Source organism: Gymnogyps californianus, chromosome 7 (genome assembly GCF_018139145.2).
Source record: "Gymnogyps californianus isolate 813 chromosome 7, ASM1813914v2, whole genome shotgun sequence".
Classification (NCBI taxonomy): domain Eukaryota; kingdom Metazoa; phylum Chordata; class Aves; order Accipitriformes; family Cathartidae; genus Gymnogyps; species Gymnogyps californianus.
Window position 1 is genome coordinate 27,528,263 of NC_059477.1, and position 20,497 is coordinate 27,548,759.

Below are 20,497 nucleotides of genomic sequence, written 5' to 3' on the forward strand. Positions count from 1 at the left end.
AGAAGACAAGAGTCAGGCCTTTAAAGAGAACAATGAAGTTATTCAAGGACAACCACCTTCAGCTTGCCATTAAGAATCTTGCATATAAAAGTTGGTTGCTATAAAGCCATCACAGATCGAATCTTCTCTTTATACACACTTGCTGACAATTGCTGAAGAGGAACTGCACTTACCTTGTCCTAATGTACAGACTCCGCAGTGTCTAGAAACTACTCGTAACTTTAATCTGCTAGAGGCTACCAGGGAGAGTTTGATTCTTTGATCCCAGGACAACAGGCAGACATTAAAATTTACATTTCTCCTGTTATCGCATAATGAATATCACCTACCTTCTGTGGGCCACTTGTCTTGCTAACTTCACATTCTGCCATTTCCTACTGGTTCTGTACATTTAACCAGCAGGAGTGCTCCTGAACCCCAGCCACACAAATACATCGGAAGCTTGCAGTAATGGAGTAGAGCCCGAAACCAAAGCCAAGAAAGGGACCTAGGTAATGTCATTTTGATATACAGCAGTGGTTTGTGTGTCAAGAAGTAACTGATAATGATTATTTCCATTAAACAAGCTACTTTGACACTACTATATTCTTTCTACTCTCCCTGAATACATTCAGTAAGTTTTGACATTCCCTTTTTTGCCATCACCATAAAACTCATCAGTGGCAGTACCACAATTGGATCTAGGGAGCTGCTGAAGTTCTTTTGTTAGGTCTTACCATCTAACATTTGTATGGAAACAAGTGGCTAAGCCAGAGACAATTTTGCTCTTGGATCTACAACGTTACCTGGATTTCCACTTGCACAACAACAGAATCCAGCTGCTAGCTCCTAAACCTGGTAAATGAAGCAACACTGCTTTGGGAGCCTGATCTTAGCTGCTGGCGGTTTGGCACCCAGCATACGCACCTTGAGTAGAGGCATGGCAGCTCGGCATCGCGCAGTTTTTATGTTCTTTAGGAAATGAGATTCATCCTGAAACAAAACAAGCATGAAAGTGAAGACAGTTCTGATCCATAGTCCAACTGCAGGCTACAGAACAAATGCCCAGTATTCTCAGCTATGTAGTATTACAAGCCTATCATCCCAGAGGACACTTCAAGCACTGGGATAGTCACATCAAATTCTAAAAGAAAAGACAGCATGGAGAGTAGCAGGATTCCTACATTCAAACCCACAGCTGCAAGCAAATGGAACAGAACTCAAACCTTAAAGCCATGAATCTCAAACAACCGCAAACAAGTGAGCGGAGGGGGCTGGAGAGGGAAGGAGAAAGAGGAACATTATTTCCACCACCAATACTCATTTGCCCCTGTGCGTCCTTTAAATGCAGCAAACATAGGAGGCCTATACAGTGCCACTTCCCTAAATAAGGGGTTAATGAAAACGATAGGGAAAAAAAGAAATCTAATTAGGATCCAACTGTTCTGCTGATAGGGCTCACCAGGTGGATAATAGCCTCCTACTTGAGACATCACCCCCAAACAGGCTTCATTTCTACTGCTGTAGCAAGGCAGAACCTAGACACAAAAAGTAATCAGTGCCCTCCAAGGGTACATTCTCATCTTTTCACATGTGGATGAGCAAGCAACCATGCATGCAAAGACAATACAACTGCTTAGCCTCTCAGGCACAGCCTCCTCCCTCCTGATTAACAAATAAGCTACATTAATGTTCCCAGCCATCAAAAGAAGATTGGAAGAAAAAGCAGGGAAGCTCAGCACTCAGTAGGACTACTCTCATCTGTAAAAACATATACAGGGTCCAAATTTGAACATATAAACATACAGAAAGAATGTCTACCAGCTCAGGGCTGGTAAAAGGTTCCAGGGCAGTAGCCCTAGAGCCCAAGGCCCTTTACTCCAAGCACCAGCATACAAAAGCAACAGCCTGCATTTCCACCCTGACAGAATGTCTTGTCAGAGAGTGGGCAGGGGAAAAAAAAAAAAAAAAAAAGTTAAAAAAATCAATTCCCCCAAGAGTAGTTTGGTCTCCAAAGAACTCCATCTATTCCCACATTCCCATCTGATGCTGAGAAACAAAAGGATTATTAGGTTCCAATTGTCATGATCCTAGGGACAGGTGCATATGTGTGCTGAAAACTAGACTGAGAACATCAAACACTGATAGTAAGCCATGTATACACTTTTGGTCTCTATTGATGCAAGCTGGATTTGAAACACTAGAAGTTTTGAATTTTTAGTGACTGAACTCTAGAAAAATGCCTTTTACCATGGCTCTGTAAAAGGTTAAAAAAATGGATTTCAAAGTAATTTACAAAAGAAATCATAAAAGTTATCAAAGAAGGCTTAATGCAGATTGTCAGTGGAACACAAGCAGAGGGAGATTTTTTGATGCTTTACCCACATACTTGATGTTGAGAGGTTATCTGGTTTACTGGATAAACACTAACTCCACCCTGAAGTCCAATCCCCTTAAAAAGATACAATTCCAAGACTATCGTATCGACAACACCACGTTAAACCCCTTTCTCTCCAGCAGAGGACATGCCCAACCACAATGAAATCAGAGAGGCACCATAACCAGTAAAAGAGAAAACACAGCCTCAGGAATCAAAAAGGAATTAAACTCTATTAGTTATCTCAAAAGGTTTCAGAGAAACCTCCTGCTTCTACTAATGGAGAGAGCTGTGATCACAGCCACAATTACAAGATAGTTTCAGTCCTAAATAAGGCCCACTTCACACTTCTCTGCTGTACAACACAAAAGCTACCCCACTTGCAGCGCACAATTAACTGCAACATTTTAGTGTACCACTTACAATAATAACTACTTGGAAAGTGCTCTTAAGTTGCTTGTCCATCTTGCTGAGGAGGTCAAAGCTGACGATGTTGATCAAGCTTGCTGTTAGGTTGTCTTTGCCAGTCACTATGACATTGGTGCTACCTGGACTCAAGGATGGAAGCCACCTGTGAAATGCCTGGAAGAAGAGGAAAGCAATTAAGTGCATTCTGGTGCTTACGTCCTCTGTCAGGATCCCCAAGTACTTCACAGAGCATCCTCATGAATGCTTAGAACATGGAGCCGCCCCACCCACCATTAGACATCAGCTGGGAGCACAGTAAAGGTAAGTAGCCTTCCCAAGGCAACAACCCTAGTAATGGGAAGATCAAGAACAGAACTCAGGCTGTAAGGCCAAATCTTCCTTCCATAGCTAGGAAGGCTGAAACATGCTCTATTCTTGCTTCTTCCTGAAAAAAAAAAAAAAATCTGATCTGTAACAGAAATGTGCACAACCTCCTGACAGTGTTACCTGCTATGCTCAGAGCCAGAGAATGCAGTGACCACTACTGACAGGGAAATTTAGTTTTCCCACTCAACAGGAAACCTCAGGCTGTGAAACACAGACTTCTAAGCAGTAAACATCTCTCACAATAGCAATGTTTACTCCACAGTGAGGATGAAGTACAACTCATCCAGATCAACAAAAACTCTTCCACTACCTCTCCTTAAAAAGTCTACCAAAAAAACCCCCAAACAAACAAACAAAATTAAAAGATCAAGTTGACAACACACCAGCTGCTCTATGACAGCAGCTGAAATACATGCGGTGATAGTCATTCAAATCAACCTCTTGAAATGCTACACACACCAGAGCAAGATATCCTCCCCCAAACCCATCTGTTAGCTACTGAGCACCCACCATTTCCCTTGCAATTGTGTCCCCAATGACATCAACCTCTCTGCAACATTTGAGTTCTGCTGATGTTGGTCTGCAGAGAACTGGCTGGGGCTTTAGCAATCCGGATCTGGTCCCTACAGAAACGTATCCAACTGGTCATGAGAAATGGCATCTCTGTCTCTAGGCCTTTCACTTGTGGAAATCCCCCAAGCATCATTCCTCTCCTCTGTTCATCAACTACATGCAGCAGCCAGAAGAGTTCAATGTGAGCTTTTCACATTTCTCAGTATGTGAGAAACTAACAATTAACTATCCTTCACCACTTATGGTAAGCACCACAACCAAAATGGGCCAACATGCAGGCAAGGTTAGATCCCAACCAAAAAATATGTGGCTGATGCTAAGCCAAAACTTAGACAAAGGTGGTAGCAATGGGAAAGTATCTGGAGGCTCCTAGCTGTACTGCCCTCGCCTTTTATAAAGGGCATGTGACTAATTCACACCGTAAAAGTGATCCTATATTTCTCACTTGATGCTGACCTTTGTCCACAAGAAGTGCTTTGAAACTGCCCTGACTGTTAATTAAGTTTCAATGCTGAACTCCAAATGCACATGGCTGCAGTACTTCTCAGAGTACCTCACACCTTCCCGCTAGCTTCCTATGGCACCTTGAATATAAAGGCACCCAGTGGCCTGAGCCCAGCAAGCCAAAACAAAATGCCGACAACTCTGAGATGAAGACAACTTCTGGCAATTCAGCTCCAGAGACACCACAAAAGCTTCTACCATTACAGTAAAACACATCTGTACAAGAATGAACTGAGTAGATTACAGACCATAATAAACTCCACCTTCTTCCACTTTCTGTGACACATTTTTCTTAGACCCGCATCCTTTACATACCCAATAAAGTAACACAGATCACTCTAAAGCAAATGTCCTAACAAAACATCTCCCACAACAGCCTCCGGGGGAGTCAGGAGTAGGGGAAAGAAGAGGAAATCAAGCACTCAAAGAAAAAAAAAAAACACCTTATATTGCTTAAATCTCTTGAAGCAGGATGTAGGAGTTTAGCTGCAGGTGCCCAGCACTTCAGGAAACCAGGCCCAAATTGTTCCCAGTAGGTATCCCACAGAAGCCATGGATTCAGGCTAGGTGTTGACCCAACGGTCTACAGGCCTTTGAAATATCAAACTTGACAAGCATCACTCCCTTGTTCAGTAAGCAATTTTCTTTTCTTGTTGCCCAACATTTTGTTGCACTACTGGACGTGAAAACACATGTCAAGATGTTCTAACAACCTGGTTACAGCACAAAACCAGCAAATCCCAATCAATACACTTCTCATCAATGCAACATTCCAGGGAAAGCTAAACTCCAACCCCCTCCTGGCTCAGGCATGAAATTACTGACCTAAAACCTCTGGCTCACCTTTTTCTCCCACAGTGAATATTTCACTAGCCTATGGCAACCCAACAGTCTCAGTGTACAAGCCATGACAGTAATTTATTTCAAGATACATTTCCCAACCATACAAGCTTTCTTGGGCTTCTGATCAACATTAAGAAAGGACTCAGAGGAGTCAGCAGCATACAGTGGACAGGCCAAAAGACGTATTATGACAGGCATTTAATGATGATGATAATGGGGCCTCTTGAACAGAGCAGAGAATCCCAACATCTGGGCTTCTATTCCAGCCAAGGAACTGGCAAATACTGCTATGAAGGGCTTGAATACAACAGACAATTGCTTGAATGCAACTATTGTCTTTGACACTGATGAGTAAAATGCCCCCTTGGAGCCAGCTGACTTGCAGGAACAAAGTTAACAGAGGGTCAGAGGAGATACTTTCTCTCGATCTCCCTCTTTCCAACAGATCAGCTGGACAACAAAAAGAAAATCAGCCAAAAAAGAAAATAGGCGTATACCATACAGTCAATGCCACGCAATTTCCCCTCCTCAAGTTTCTAAATGAGTACAATTTTTAGTTTCTTCCCCTTAATATACATCTTTTCAAAATTTTAACTTGTACAGATGCAAGACAGCATAACCATCACACATGCCCTCTACTGGCCACCTGCACACACTCAAGCTCACAGTACCTCTGCCCATGTAAACCTCACAGAAGAAGGAGTCACCACCAGCAAGGGCCATTCCTTTCGGTAATACGCAGCAATGCAGATCGCCTGGATGGTCTTGCCCAAGCCCATGTCATCCGCAAGAAGTAAACGTCCATTTCTTAAAATTGCAAAACTGGGGAAAAGAGAGAGGGGAAATAAGTAAGAGTCAAGAAACAGACTACTATCTGTCCTGGCAGCCAAGATGAGCGCAACTTATCACCAAGCCTATAATGTGGATCACCTGGAAGTGATCTGGGTTCTTCAGTAAACCTGGATCATCTTCTTTAGTCTTAACACAAGCGAGCAACTCTCACAAATCTCTCAGAGCTTGGAAGCTCCTGAACAGAGTGGTTCAGCCCAGTCCTTAGAGACTTTGATTTCATATGAGGAGTAGTCTCAAGACCTGACAATTATTTAAAGCACTTTCTTTTCATGATATTACTCACATTCTGTCCCAGAGTTCATCCTGGCTGAGCTAAGAAAATATTATTAATAACAATGCCACTTTAACACCAGTAAATACCGACTTTCCTGGATTACATCTTGAAGTCAACAACTTATGACTATATATGATGGTCATTTAAAAGTTTATCTCTACATACAGTTAGTCATTCTAAATCTTTCAGGGCCTGGGTCCCATTTCCTGGCACTTTCCCACGTGTAGTTAATATTTTAAAAACAACAACAAAAGAGATGCACTTGGGGGGAAAAAAAAGATGACCTTACAAAATAAAAAAAATCATATGACAATTAGGCACATACTGAATCACAAGAGGGAGATCAGAGATGTATCATTTGAACAATTTTCTGAGACTAGCAAAATGCTACTTTCCTCCTGACTCATGACGAAGAATTCTAGCTAGAAACAGAATAGATGTGTCGCTCAAAGAAAAAAAATCCACAAAGAAAAACCCCAACAAAACAAACCATACCATACCAAACAACCAAGAGCCCAGAGTGCCAGTGTAACAGCCCAAGACTCTGGAGAAATGTGGAGCCCTCCATGGAAGAGAATGCAGCCTGGGCACCAATGTGAAGTACACAATTCTAGGCAAGGACTAGCTCTTAACAGCATGCAAAAAGGACATACTTCACACCTTCCCGCTGAAAGGGCATGAGGCTCATCACAATTTTGGAGTCCACTGCGGAAAGGTCAGCATCAGGAATGTCTGTCTGTGAAGTAGATCTCTGTATTTGAGCAGCAAAGGTTTGTATTACTGCCTCAGGCAGTGGCTCCACTTCTACTGATGCAAGGCTCTGTAACACTTCCACTGCAAAGAACAGAGCAGTTTATTATCAGAAGGGGCAACATACACACAACTTACATTATGGATGTCAGGGCACAACCCTCGACCTCATCAACAATATTATTTCCTTTCCTGAAACAGCTCAAGAAAGCACTGCATCATGCACAGGTGTTGGCCTGGCCTCTTCCCTGAAGTCTATTTCAGAACAACATGATGAATCACATCTCCTCCCCTCATATTTAGACTTGGTTATAAAAAACTGAAAGTCTGATGCCATCATTCAGAGATGATTGCTACTAATACAGCTGGAGCTGGATTATTCACACTGAGGGCAGTTTAGGGCACACTTCACTCAGAAATAAAAGTATGGATTTCAACAAAAGAGCTCCTGAAGCCTAGAAGGCAGGGGCATCTTTATCTTGACCTTGGGATTCTGCATTAAACACCTCGGAGGTCTCCACCATCCCTGAGTGATCAGGAGTGACCTGAGACACAGTTACCTAAAGAATATCATACATCTTCAGCTTTGAAAACTCTCTTCTCCTCCTGTTCCCCAAATTCACACAGGTTTGGCTCTGTCTCCACTTTATCACCCCTCATTTACCACATCTGGATAAGAAAACAGGAAGCACCTCAAGACTCAGAGAAACTGCTCTTGTACCACCATCAGCAGCACTCTGACAGCTGTCCTTCAGGCACATGGTACCAACAGTAACTCCCTGCTCAGCTGGTGTCCACTGCTGTCCTCCTGGACAGAAGTAGCTTGCGGGCCAGAACCAGCCCACAGGCAGCCACTTGAGTCCCTCACCACTACTGTTGTTTCACCCATGAAGCCTCTAGATTTTATCTGCAGCATAAAACCTTCCTAGTCGAACTAAAGGGACCCCCAGCCTCCATTATGCAAAGACCTCAGGGCCTTCATCCTTTCAACCCATGCATCACAACAAGCAAAGCATCAGGCCAATTCTCCTCCTAGACAACCTTATTTCAGTCCCCTCCAGCAGCCTCTCTATCCCATCCCCAAAAGATAAAAGTATTTCTTGTTAATCCAACAGTAAATTTCTGTGAAAACAAATACCAGTGTAAAACATGCAGTGAGCTGGGACTAGGAAAACATGTTTAATAATCAATCTTTGACCACTGACTGAGAAACTAAAGACACCTCTACAGGAGGAACACAAATGCATGTGCACAGATCCTTTATTGCAGGAAGCAACTTTTTTTTTTTATTTAGTTGTTGGTTTGTATATGAAGTCAGGAAGACATATAACAACTCTGTTTGCAAAAATAACTGAAATAAGAACTCACTATACCAGCAGTAAATGCACCTCCAGAATTCAGTCAGGTATTTTTATTTCAGTTATCTCCAAGAGGAAAGCAGCAGGATGGACCCCTGCCATATGAAGGCGGAAAGCAATTCTAAGAAATATACATATGAAAAGATTTCCATTTGTGGTTGGGCAATGACCAAACTTTTTAAACTCTCCAGTTTAATTTATACTTCTCCAATAGCAGGAACTCTCTCCACCCGAAGTACAGCACAAGCTTGTTATTACACTCACAGACTAAGCTATGTGTTAGCATAATTGCTACAATTTGCTCACTGATAATTCTGTTGCTATTGTTCTGTACATGAGCTGGAAGAGTGATTAAGATGTATCTGCCACCAGCATGATTCATCCAACAGACATTTTTTACTGAAGTGACCTTTATATAAAGATGACTGAGCAACTAGGTAAAGAGACATTAACCTCTACAAACAGTTCCCAGCTAACAGATATCTCTGCTGGAAATGGCAACTAGCCTTTTAAAATTATTTTTCTTTTTTTTTATTTTGACATAGGTAAACGAACAGGTACAAAGCAAATGCTGTTCCTCAAAAAGGCATGTGCTAGAAGCCTCAAATGCCCTCACAAATTACACCCTGCAAGAAGACTTATGGAAATTTTTTTTGCTTTCCTCAAATCTGTGGGATTCTGAATACTTCATGCAATGTATACAACTGCCAGCCAGCAGGGCCAAGAGAGTGACAGACTGGGAGATGATGTGTTTGCTCAGACTGCCTAGCATGTGCTACAGGATCAGGCCCTTTGCACGTACAAAAGGCCCTTTTAGCAAATTGTGAGAGATCATCAGCTCTCACTGAAATCATCACTGTCAACATCCCAATCCTGGAGTTTCAAGACACACTCACTTGTTTTCAAGATCTGGCATTCCTACAAGGCCCCACCACGTGGCTTTCAGCCCTACAACCATTACTAATGTTATTAAGATATGCATCATAGGAGCATGCAGATACTTAATTATTAAACATGCTTCGGTATCCCATGGAAGCAGGAGCCCATGCTGGAGAAAAACTACTCTGAGCAACAGCATTTCAGCTCTGAAACACTCAGTCACACTTTCTAAGGATGTGCGTAGAGCACCTTGCTTCTTATTTTTCTGAAGCTTACCCCAATCAAATTGCACAGCCACATACCCTCACACAAGTACCAAGGCAAACACAGCAGGCCGACTGGGATGATAAATAATAATTATAATACTTACGACTTGCGTAATGCTATTCATCTCAAAGCACTCTATAAACTTAACTAAACATAAAAAACTAAGAAGCAGGTGTGCTAGGAGCATGCTGCTGAAACTGGATTATTCTGCAAAGCGGCATCCATTTAAAAAAAAAAAAACAAAAAACCACCCAAAACACAACAAATCACAGTTCTACATTTCAGTTCAATGAGTCACAGTTTCACCAGCATTACACAGATGCATAAAGGTAGGAGTCTACTGGTCAACTTCTACCAAGAAATGAACATTCTAGCAACACTATGTGCTTAGATTCCACTTGCAAGGGAAAACATGATGCTCTCTTAAAAAGACTTTTTTGCTAAGCTTTCTTTTAAGCATCCATCAACCAGCACCAAAGCATTTTAGTAGAGTATGAAATTCTGCTTCAAGAAGAATGCCTCTGCTTCAAGCAGATCTGCACACTTCTGCAAGAGAAACAAGCAGCTCTTCTTGTTTGCCTCAAAACCAACTCAGCTATGGAAGCAACCTGAATTCTAACCTGCCTCGTACATCAATTAAAAACTTAACAGTTGTGTGCTGCCTGCAAAGCCATTATTACCAGCAGTAACATAGCAGGCTGAACAAAATCAGCTACAGCACCCAGACTGTAACCGTGGATGAACTGGTTGTTACAGAAATCATCAGTTGACTTGAAAACCTAGCGCTCTGACCTGAAAAACAAAATTTGCTGGGTGTGAAATGAAATAGCACAACACCGTGCACACTACTTAAAGAACTGAAAGTAAAACAGCCTGATACGTGTTTGTTTTCTAAGCAAGGGGTGGCTGTGCCAGTTTATGAATTGATATACACACAAAAGGAAGCAAGGCAGGCTGGCACTGAGGATAAGGGGAGCACAGCTAAAAAGAGTCAGTAAGACAGAATTTCTGCAAGGACAGGAAGGCTTGGCAGCCACCATGCCAACCTCTTCAAATCTGGCAAGTGGGAACAGAGAAATCCATTCTCCTGCAACTCCTTAGTTCAAGTAGAGGTGCTGTATGTTATAAGCAATAAAAATAACTTTGTGATAGTAAGTACATCCATGTGCTCTAAGAAATGGCACAGAAATTCAGTGCAGAATCTGACAAAACAGAGCCACCCTCCCGATAGGCCCCTAAAGGACTGCCATGAATAACACACATTTACAAAGTTTTGAGTCTGGGCAAACAGTGTAAATGTCTGACAAAACAGGAAGACACCTGCTTCGCAGTTCTTTAGCAACTTATCTTCCCATAATGAAAAGGCTTAGCCCAAGAAATGAAGTTAGAATTCATTTGCCTTCCCAGAAAATAGCCCTAGTCAGGAAAACACAGCTACTCACTTAGTTTGGGATAGTCCAGCAGCAGGAAATTCCACTTCCTGGTGTTCATATCTGCAATAGTTACAAACAACACTGTCGTAAGTCTCTTTTTTAAAAGGCTCAATTCTCTGTCCATAAGAGCATGGCTATCCATCCATATCCTCCACATTTCAGAACTGCTTTAAAAGAACTCTTACCTTGTCCAGCAACCAATTCTCCCGTTTGCTTTCACGTTAAGCAAACAGTTTGAAGAAGACTTAAAAGTATGAGCATACATCTAGACGTGGTGGTATCACCGGAGCAAGCCAAGGTCAGCTCCCCTAATGAACCACTGTAATGAACCCACCTGGCCAAGGATTTTGGCAACCACTTTCTCTTCACTGCAAGAAGGGATGAAGAATGTCTGTGAAGGTTCCTGTTTGTTAACCAGCAAACTCTGACTTCACTCAGTAACACAATCACTTTCAATCGTACCTCTGTACCCTACAGAGGATGTGCTTAGGACGGTACAGAGGAAATTCACCAATTCGTCAATACCCAAAATGTAACATGAATGCCAGACTTGTCTGGCAGGTTTATCCCTGGGTAGCACCTGCCTACAACTTCCAGGGAAGGCAGAGTGAATTCAGAGTAAGCTGAAGACACAATGAGCCAGGTGGGGCCCTGCCCAAAGAACAAGAGCTCCAGGATTTGTTCCCCATGCTGTCACTGACCTGCTGTGACACTGCGCAGGTCACCTCATCACTCTGTGCCTCATTTCCCACATTACAAGTGGGAAAAACTGATATTTACCATTGAAATCTGAATGCCAACATAAGAAGTGCTCTACAGTTCCACTTGCCTCAAAAACATCAGTAAAGCTGCTGGCAAACTCACTCTGCTCAGGCAGTTGCAGCCATTATACACCACAGTAAAGCAGGAGAAATATAAGAATGTCCAACTGCATTTGATAATAAAGACAAGAACTTACGCAAGGTCTCCTTACTGCTGGCAAATTATCAGCACATCCCACCTCAACAGTAAACGTAATCATGCTGAGTCCTGAAATATCACCTTGGCTAACAGGCCCAGAAGAGGACATGTTCTGGCATGGAGTAAAGTGCAGGACATAGATACAGCACTATACCAGAACTACAGGAGCTCTGAAAATCTTCACCAAAGCACACCCTCTCATGCTCTTTCAGAGGGACAAAATCTCACAATCTCTCTCCTCTGAAGCATTCACAGCACTCCAAGAGTAGCCCCAACAACGTCATTAGAATAAAGCAGGAACAACCAGAGACTCACCATAATTTCTGGACTCCATCTGTTTGAACACTCCAATCACTTCTGCAGAATACCCAATATCAACCTCAAACCGCAAGCGAGAGATCAGCACGCACTTCCCTTTGACGAGGGCTGAGGGTTTCTTCCAGTTCCGACACATCTTCAAGAGGGATTTCACATCAACCCTACTGCCAACAAAATGAGAGCCTGATGCCAAGCAAACTGCATTTTCTCCTTCCAGTGGTGCCAGAATTACTGACGAAAGTTGGTTTGCTGCTTCCACTAGGGAGAAAAGCATGAGATACACAGAAAAGAATCAATAACAACACAGACAAACTAAAGATGCACAGGATACTTTGGGAAGAGAAGGGACAAGAGGATGACAAACAAACCATGCACCTTCAAGTTTAAAAGGAATGATGATTCCCTGCTTTCACTCACAGGGACAAAGAACAGAGTGATGGCCTGGAGGAGCAGGTTGGTAGGATTTTCCACAGAGAATACAACAGGGGCAGAGGGAACATGTGACAGTAGGTGAACAAGGGCCTGTCCAGCATTGTCACTGCATTAGGCTCCCTCTCTGTCAGCAATCCCAAAACATGGCTCACTAGGCCAGGGCAAGCAACCTGCAGAACCACATTCAGTACCAAATTGCTCAGAGCCATACAGCATTTTCACTTACAAAGTTTCAGGGACAGGGGCATGGTGATCAATAGTATGTGCCTGAAAAGATGGGAAGGTGTTTCTGCAAACAGCAAAGGAGAAAGATCTAAAAATATCTGCCTCTTGCCTCATGTCAAGGTCTGATATGCAATCTCACGTAGGAGGAATGCTGTATATCCACGATACTGTAGGAAGGATATCAGGAAGGCATCTAGTCCAAACCCCTAAATCTCCTTTGTTACAATTTAAGTTCATCACCCTTTATTCTACTGTGTCTTACAGTTAGACTTGTACTTCCCCCCAGCCATCTGCACTCCTATCTTACTAATCACTAGCAACCACCTCTGTCATGATGCCAGGGCATGGGGAGAGAAGGGACACAGCATTTTACAGCTGTTAGCCTGAGACCACAGCTATCCACACTAATAAATGTTCCACTTTTCCCTCTGTCCCTCTGCCAATCTATCCATATGTTGTCTTTATTATTATAGCTGAACTGTGATGGTTAAGGAACAAGAACCATTTTTTCTTGTATTTTTACCAAAATAGTGAAGTTCGTCCTCAAGACTCCAACTCATAGGTACTACAGTAATACAAAGATTCACGAACATCTCCAAAGTCCATTGGACTCAAGAGCAGGGGACCACTAAGCACATTCTGCCTCTATGTATTTGTAGAGAGGCAACCTCCCCTATCCAGTAGCTGTTTAGAGTAAATCCAGGTGAATCCAGTCCTTTGAGCGTTGAGCTGCACATTATGATCCACTCTGCTTCTTTTTAAATAGTCCAGCTTACTGATATGCAACAAAAACGTATAAAATTTAAGTTCAGTGGTTAAGATTTGAAAACGGAAGAAAACTGAGAAAGAAAGAAAGAAATTCAGACACTTTCTTCCTAACCAGTTAATAAATAAACCATTTGGATTTCATCCCACTTTATTTTAAAATAAGTGACTTCCAGAATAAACCCAAGCATTTGAGATTTCTACTCCAAAGAAAAAGTTCAAGAGCATCAAGTGAAAGTAATTTTTAAAGTAGAAGACTAGGAAACCACCAATTTAGAACTTCTCCTGCCAATGCATCAAGCAAAAGATTTTAGATGCTACTGTTTTAGCATTGCATAGTTTGATCTCACCTCTACAACTAATAGTGAAAGAAATTGGAAAAAAAACCATATTTTACTCTTTTATTTCAACATCTGTTTGTAGGCTTGTCTACATGTTTAATTTATAGTACAAAGAAAGAAATGTAATACAGGACAACATTATTCAGAACAACAAAATTAACAATGGGAAGTTTTAAAATAATTGTTTTTACACTTACAAGACTTCAAACTAAGGCCCTTTTAAGTCAGTTCTCTTTTCTCAGGGTATTTTTTCCCCTGATATCATTGCCCATTGTTGATCACATATTGTCTTCACTTGTCAACAGGAACTTTCAACAGAGAATTCATATATTTGATAACTTTAAGGAAAAAAGCCTGATTTTTAAAAACCATCCTCTTCATTTGCAAGCTCCTTGGTGCAGAGACTCTGCTCTCATCTGTACTCGATACGCTTCAAGCAAACCAGCAGCATTTAAATTATAAATGTGTGGCAACCCACATGGGAAGCTAACATACCAGCACTCAACTGTGGGTTTTTCAAAGTGCTCAACACAGGCCTAATTCTGTTCCCCTTGAAATCAATAGTGATTTATCACTCACTTCAATACAATGTGCTTTTGAAAAGCTTACCTGAAGTGTTTGCCTCTATCATCTCTCAATCTTTCCACAACAAAATGACAGGAGAGGGAAAAAAAAAGATAAAACCATCCTTGTTATGCCAAAAAAAGGCAAATCCATTTTCAGTCTCATTCAAAGCCCTAGACAGTTACCTTTTTTCCTTTTCCAACACCCAAAATTAACAGGAAAAAATGTAAGAAAAAAAAAAAAGAGCTGTTTGAAAAAGAAAATACATGAACGGACCTAGAAATTAAGCATTAGCCAGTGGAACACACTCAGTTGTCAATACAGATTCATATGAAGTACCTGCACAGCAGATTTTTTTAATATGATCAAGCTTGTTGGTTGCTGAAAAATTCAGCAATGGCAGAAAAAGTTAAACCTATGCTTGGTATTTAGATTACATGAAAAACTGAGTTATTTCTAATCAACTACAAAGTGTCAGAAAAACATTATGAGCTAGATGCCTCAAAGATGGGTGTTTTGTTTGAGCAGCACTACTTTTATTACTCCAGACAATAACAAAGCTAAATAATAACTATGGAAGGCAGGGGAAGGGGGTCAAGATTTGGATTCTTTTTTATCATTCAACAACCCATTTACTTACTGAAACTGCTATAATCTTCCAGGCTGAAATTCCATTTTTTCATAGCAGGATCTAAAATAGGGCAGAACATGAATCATTTGGGGTAGAAAAAAGTGGCGTTGTGAAATGTTCATGCAAGGTAAGAGAGAATTCAATCTACTCATGCAAACTTTTTAACACACATCTGACAAACAGTATGCCCAAGCTACGTGACACCAGAAAAGCCATAGGGCATATCAATACTAAGACAAGAATGCAGCAGCCATTCACAGGGAGCAGCAACACATGGGGGGAAACAGAAGTAGAATATAACAAATAAAGGCAGGGAGAAAAGATCAGAAGCAAGCCAAAAAGGTGGAGGCTCCACTGCTCTCAGTAACCCAGTTAACAGAATCAGCTCATCAACTCTGAACTACATCTGAAGTGACCCATTTTCCCATACCAATTTATGAGTAACTTCTCTTCCTTCACTCCCAAAAGACTCTGACCAGCTGCCATCACTAAACTTCTTAGAGCACTGTTCATAAAGCAGAGCTTCTGATTTCTTGGCTAAATCCAGGCTCAAGCTATTTATGCCCAGAATTTCTTTCTAATTTCAGCCGTCTTTACTTTTCCAGTCCCCCATTAATACCACATATTCCACGCCAGCAATAGCTGCACTGCTAAGAGCATGTAGCAACTACAGTTCCAGCAGACGCTGAAACTTCGATCCAACGTAAAACAGAAATAACAGCAAACAATCATTTCTTACCATAGCTTTTGCTTGGTATCTTCTTAAACACAGCAATGAGTTCAGCATTATACCCTATTTCAACCTGGAATCGGTCTTCCCCATATTTCACACATCTTCCTTTTGTAACACTACTTGCTTTCTTGCAAGAGACAGCTTCAAAGGTAGAGCCTGCACCAGTAGAGCTGGTCAGCTTCTGCATCCTACCACTGGCCTGAGAGGCACCACCTCCCCCTTCTCTTTCCATTGGTCTGCTTGTGTTTATCAGCATTTCTGAATCACTCGGGGTGGTGCTGCTTGGTGCTGAAACATATTTTATGGCAAATTTGTTCTGACTTTGTAAATCTTTACTACCGTCAGGGTGCCCGTTATCAATTAATCTAGGATGAGATGGTTCTGTAGGGTTTTTGAAAGCTGGGTAGCATTTGGGCTGCTGGAATGTATGAAGATTAATTAAAGCTTGTTGTCCATGTTCCTGACCACCAGCATCCAAGTAATGTTTATGGGAATAACTCAGAGAATTTGGGATCGTTGTAGGGAACTGCTTAATGCCACTTGCTTGTTCCAAGTCCTCTGAACAATTCTTTTGTTGCTCTCCATGTGAACCAGCCATCTGTTGGTTTGCAGTGTAATGATTATAATCTTTCTGAAGATAGCTCTTCTGCTCCACAGGACTGTTTGGATTCTGTTGGTGCTGGCTAATGAACCTGACATGATTGTTTTCTTCCTTCAAGTTTCCCTGATTGCCTGGACTCTGTTGTTTCACCTGAGGTCCAGCGATCCCCACCTGCCCACCTCTCTGGGCTGCTAGCCTCTCTGCTCTCCTAGCCAAAGCCTTCTGGCGGTTCTCTTCAATTCTTCTCTTTTGTTCCTCTGTAAGGCTTGATGACATCTTTAACAAGTCAAACAATAAATCTGAATCAAAACTGCATTAGGAATTAATCACAGAGGCACCTGCTTCTTTACAGGAATGGACGCCAGTCTACAAAAAGAAAAAAAAAACAAACAAACAAACAGCAAAAAGAGACAGGAAGTGTCAACTCTGTTCCCCCCCCAAATGCTTATTGTATTGATAACTCAGTATTATTAGTGATTGAGTATTACTGTAGCTGATCCTACACAAAAAACTAGTAGTACAGCAAAGCCATCAGACCAATGCTGAGCCATTATCAGCAAGCAGATGCTGACAACCACTGCTGGGGCTTTGCATGCCAGTCCCACATAGATAAAAGATATGGAGAAAGGAGAAAACCCCCATTCCACTACAGTTCTGAGCACTCTTCTCTGCAAATCCCAGCAGAACTGATAAGCACTGCTAAGCACAGGGACATCGTGCACTGCAGAGCCAGCCCTGCAAAGGGAAATGCAGGCAAAGCATTACATCTCTGCACGTTCTTGTATGGAAGTGTTTCATATTTCTGGTACCTAAGAGCAAAGATGGGACAACACCCCGTCTTTCCTGATCATCTTCCAGTTCTTGGGCATCTCGCAGCGTGTAGCAGATACATACTCAACCCCAAAGGGCAGTCAGCTCCTGCCTTGAGAAAGGTCCACTCACAGGTCAAGGACCTTCTGATAAAAGCGAGGACCCGGCTCCCACCACATCTCCCAGGAGCTGGCCTCACTCCATCTACTCCCTGCCTCACAGCCCGGGGGCTGCCCGCCTCGGCCAGCACTGACGAGACCTACTTTCCCCACCACCCTGGAAGAAGTGAGGCTCACTCCCTGCCCCGCTCCTCTCCCAGGCACCACGCTCCCCTGCCCCAAACTCCACTGACGTCCCGGCCCCCACCCCGCAGCCTGGGGTCCCCCGCCGTCCTCAAGGACCACCCGCCACCCCACAGGGGCCCAGCACTACCGCACCCCACTGGGGCCCGCGGGCCACGCCGCAGGCCGCGGTCCCTCCCCGCCCCCCGGGGGCTCCACTATAGCCCGCCCTGGGCTCAGCCCCGGCCCAGCCGCGTTCCCCCCGCCACAGGCCCGCACACCCACCAGCCGGCAGAGACCCGCTACGCCGCCACAGGACGCGCAGCCGCGCAGACTACAACTCCCAGCAGGCCCCGCTGTACCGCCCGGCGGCATCAAGCGGCCGGCAGCACGCAGCATGCCGGGAACTAAAATAACGGCGCGCGGGGCGCTCGGCACGCTGGGAAATGTAGTCTTCCCCTCACGGCGCCATTTCAGGGGCGCTGAGAGCTGCGCGGTCTCGCCATCGGGGTCGGAGGGGCTGGAGGCCGCCCCCGCCAGCCTCTCGCCGGGGTTCGGCTCAGGCCCACATACGGGGTGCGGGGACCCTGTTGCCGGTCACGGGCTGAGGCTTTGCCCCAGACAGCTTCCAGTGCTGCACGGCTGGGGCACAGCTCCCTCACCGGCTGCCGCTGGTGTGTGGGGCCTGGCACACCAAGGTGTGTGGCTTTTAAATGGGTGACTATGAGTGGGGAATAAAAAATGGTGGTAGTTCGTAAGAAAGGGTGAAAACACTGTTGTCAGCAGTGGGGAGGGAATCCACCCCAGGGTGTTAAGAGCAGTGGCTGACATTGGTGCAAGGCTGCTGTCTGTAATCTTCAAAAAGTAGTGGAGATGAGGGGATGACCCTGGCGACTGGAAGAGGGCAAATGTCAGAGCTATCTACAAGAAGGGCCCAAAAGAGGACCCAGGAAACTACAGGCCCATTAGTCTTACTCCAGTCCCTGGGACAGTAGTAGGGTGAGTCTTCCTAGAAACTATCACAAGCCAAATGAAGCAGGTGATTGGGAAAAGCCAGCACAGATTTACCAAAGGTAAATCATGCCAGACTAACCTGATTACCTTCTACAAGAAAATAACATTTTCTGTCTACATGGGGCGAGCAGTGGATGTTGTTAACCTGGACTTCAGCAAAGCGTTCGACCCTTTTTCCCACAGCCACCTCCTGGATGAACTGGCCAGATACAGACTGGAGGGGTGGTCTGTGAGATGGGTAGGAAATTGGCTCACAGGCCGCATGCAGAAGGAAGCGATCAATGGGTTTTACTCAGGCTGGCAGCCTGTCACAAGTGGGGTCCCTCAGGGATCGATACTGGGCCCCATGCTGTTCAACAAGTTGCACTGGAAGAGGTTTCATCTTGAATTAAGAAATTTTTTACACTGAGAACAATCAATCACTGGAACAACCTCCCCAGGGACATGGTGGGGTCCCCATCACTGGAGGTTTTCAAGATGGGATTGGACAGGGTGCTAGATAATCTCATCTAGGCTCCCTTTCCCACAAAAGGTTGGACCAGATAATCTTTCAAGGTCCCTTCCAACCTGGCCTGTTCTATGATTCTGTGAACGCCTTCATAATAAGGTAATTACTCATATTTGCATCAAAGTTCTGAATAAAAGGGTTTCCCAGGGTTTTAATTATACATGGGGCTTGATTATACACATCAAGCCACCCTTCCTGGACAGTCGTGATCCCCATGTGCGTGACCAGAGCGATACCTGGGGAGAAAGCAGAGAAAAGGCCCTGGGGAGCACCATAACGCCCTCCCGTCTCTGACTTTCACTACCCTGCCCAGTGGCAGGTCTGGAGCCACCATCCCTGTCCCCAGATGCCATTTTCTCCCACCTGACAGACCTTTTGGCTGGGGACACCGAAGCCAGCTGGCTGTTTCACAGTTTATTCATTCTTCTCTCTGCTGGTTAATTAGAAAAGGTTATCCTTAAATTGCTTCCTGATTAAGCAGCAGTGACTGCCATTAGTCAGGAGCTCGTCAGCCCGAGAAAAACAAGGCAGGCAGCAAGAACGAGGTGCGACTCAACACACAGCACAACCCTGGGAGCGCTGTTACTCACCTGGGAATCGCACATGCACAGACATGAGCACGCCACATGCACACAGGCGCTCGCAAACACGCCACTTTTAAAGAAAACACAGGGCTGAGGAGAGGTCCGAGCCCAGGGTTTTGTCCCAGCTTCTCTTAAGAAAAAAAGTCGAACCGTTTTCCAGATTCCAGGCCCCCTCACTGCAGAGCAGGTTTGCTAGGAAAGGATGCTCAGCCCCATGGTCTCCGTTCAGATCCTCTGCTGTTGCCCTTTCTTCCCCTGCAAGCCAGCAAACTCCAGCTGGCTACGCAGCAGAGAGAGAAAGGAACGGATGAGAGACCTTTTTTTTCTCCTCATTGTCACACTTTTAACTGCCCAAAGCTAAACCAGATCCCAGTGTCACATATGGGGGAGAGAGAGAGAACATGCAGAGCATAACCCTGCAACTGTTTCCAGCCACCTTCTTCCCCCCAGCAGCTATCCAGTTCCAGGTGTCTGGTGATGGCTCCTTATGCTTTGGGAAGATCTGGGGGAAAAAAGTAAACTTGGGCAAAGTGGAGAAAAGCCCCTGTCGGGGACCGTCCCCAACTTGTGAAAATTATGAGAGTGGAGCATCGTTTGCAGAGAGCTCTTGGGCTGCATGATCAGGCGGACACACAGACAGACGTTGAAGCATTTGTTCCATATGGCACAGCTTCAGCGAGGCACAAGGAACAGCCCAGCCATGCAGAGAACAGACCTACAAAATGAGAGGCCGTTTGCAAGCAGTTTGCTGGTAGCACTCCAGGTGTCCTTTCAGTCAGAACATGCTTCCAGCAGTGGCTTGGACTCACCCTCCACATACTGGGTCAGGGAGCAGAGATGCAGTAC

The 20,497-nt window shown here is 44.1% G+C and overlaps 1 protein-coding gene across 6 annotated transcripts in view; it reads right to left on the minus strand.

The window, feature by feature from the left end:
- SMARCAL1 (SWI/SNF related, matrix associated, actin dependent regulator of chromatin, subfamily a like 1) overlaps nt 1-17,869 on the minus strand; it is a 39,743-nt gene extending 21,874 nt beyond the window's left edge. For 4 of the 6 annotated variants that reach the window (XR_007766722.1, XM_050899645.1, XM_050899648.1 and 1 more), the window contains exons 1-9: nt 17,264-17,314; nt 15,860-16,820; nt 15,130-15,180; nt 12,160-12,420; nt 10,894-10,944; nt 6,851-7,031; nt 5,743-5,893; nt 2,780-2,938; nt 907-972 (exon numbers count right to left, since the gene is read on the minus strand). Coding sequence is in view for 5 of the 6 variants with exons in the window: in XM_050899645.1 (XP_050755602.1) it covers nt 907-972; nt 2,780-2,938; nt 5,743-5,893; nt 6,851-7,031; nt 10,894-10,944; nt 12,160-12,420; nt 15,130-15,180; nt 15,860-16,730 (1,791 nt within the window). In the remaining variant the exon portion in view is untranslated. Of the gene's footprint in view, nt 1-906; nt 973-2,779; nt 2,939-5,742; nt 5,894-6,850; nt 7,032-10,893; nt 10,945-12,159; nt 12,421-15,129; nt 15,181-15,859; nt 16,870-17,263; nt 17,315-17,830 lie in introns of those variants that run through there. The other 2 variants (XM_050899647.1, XM_050899646.1) reach the window with 2 other exon arrangements.
- Nucleotides 17,870-20,497: the final 2,628 nt, after the last annotated feature.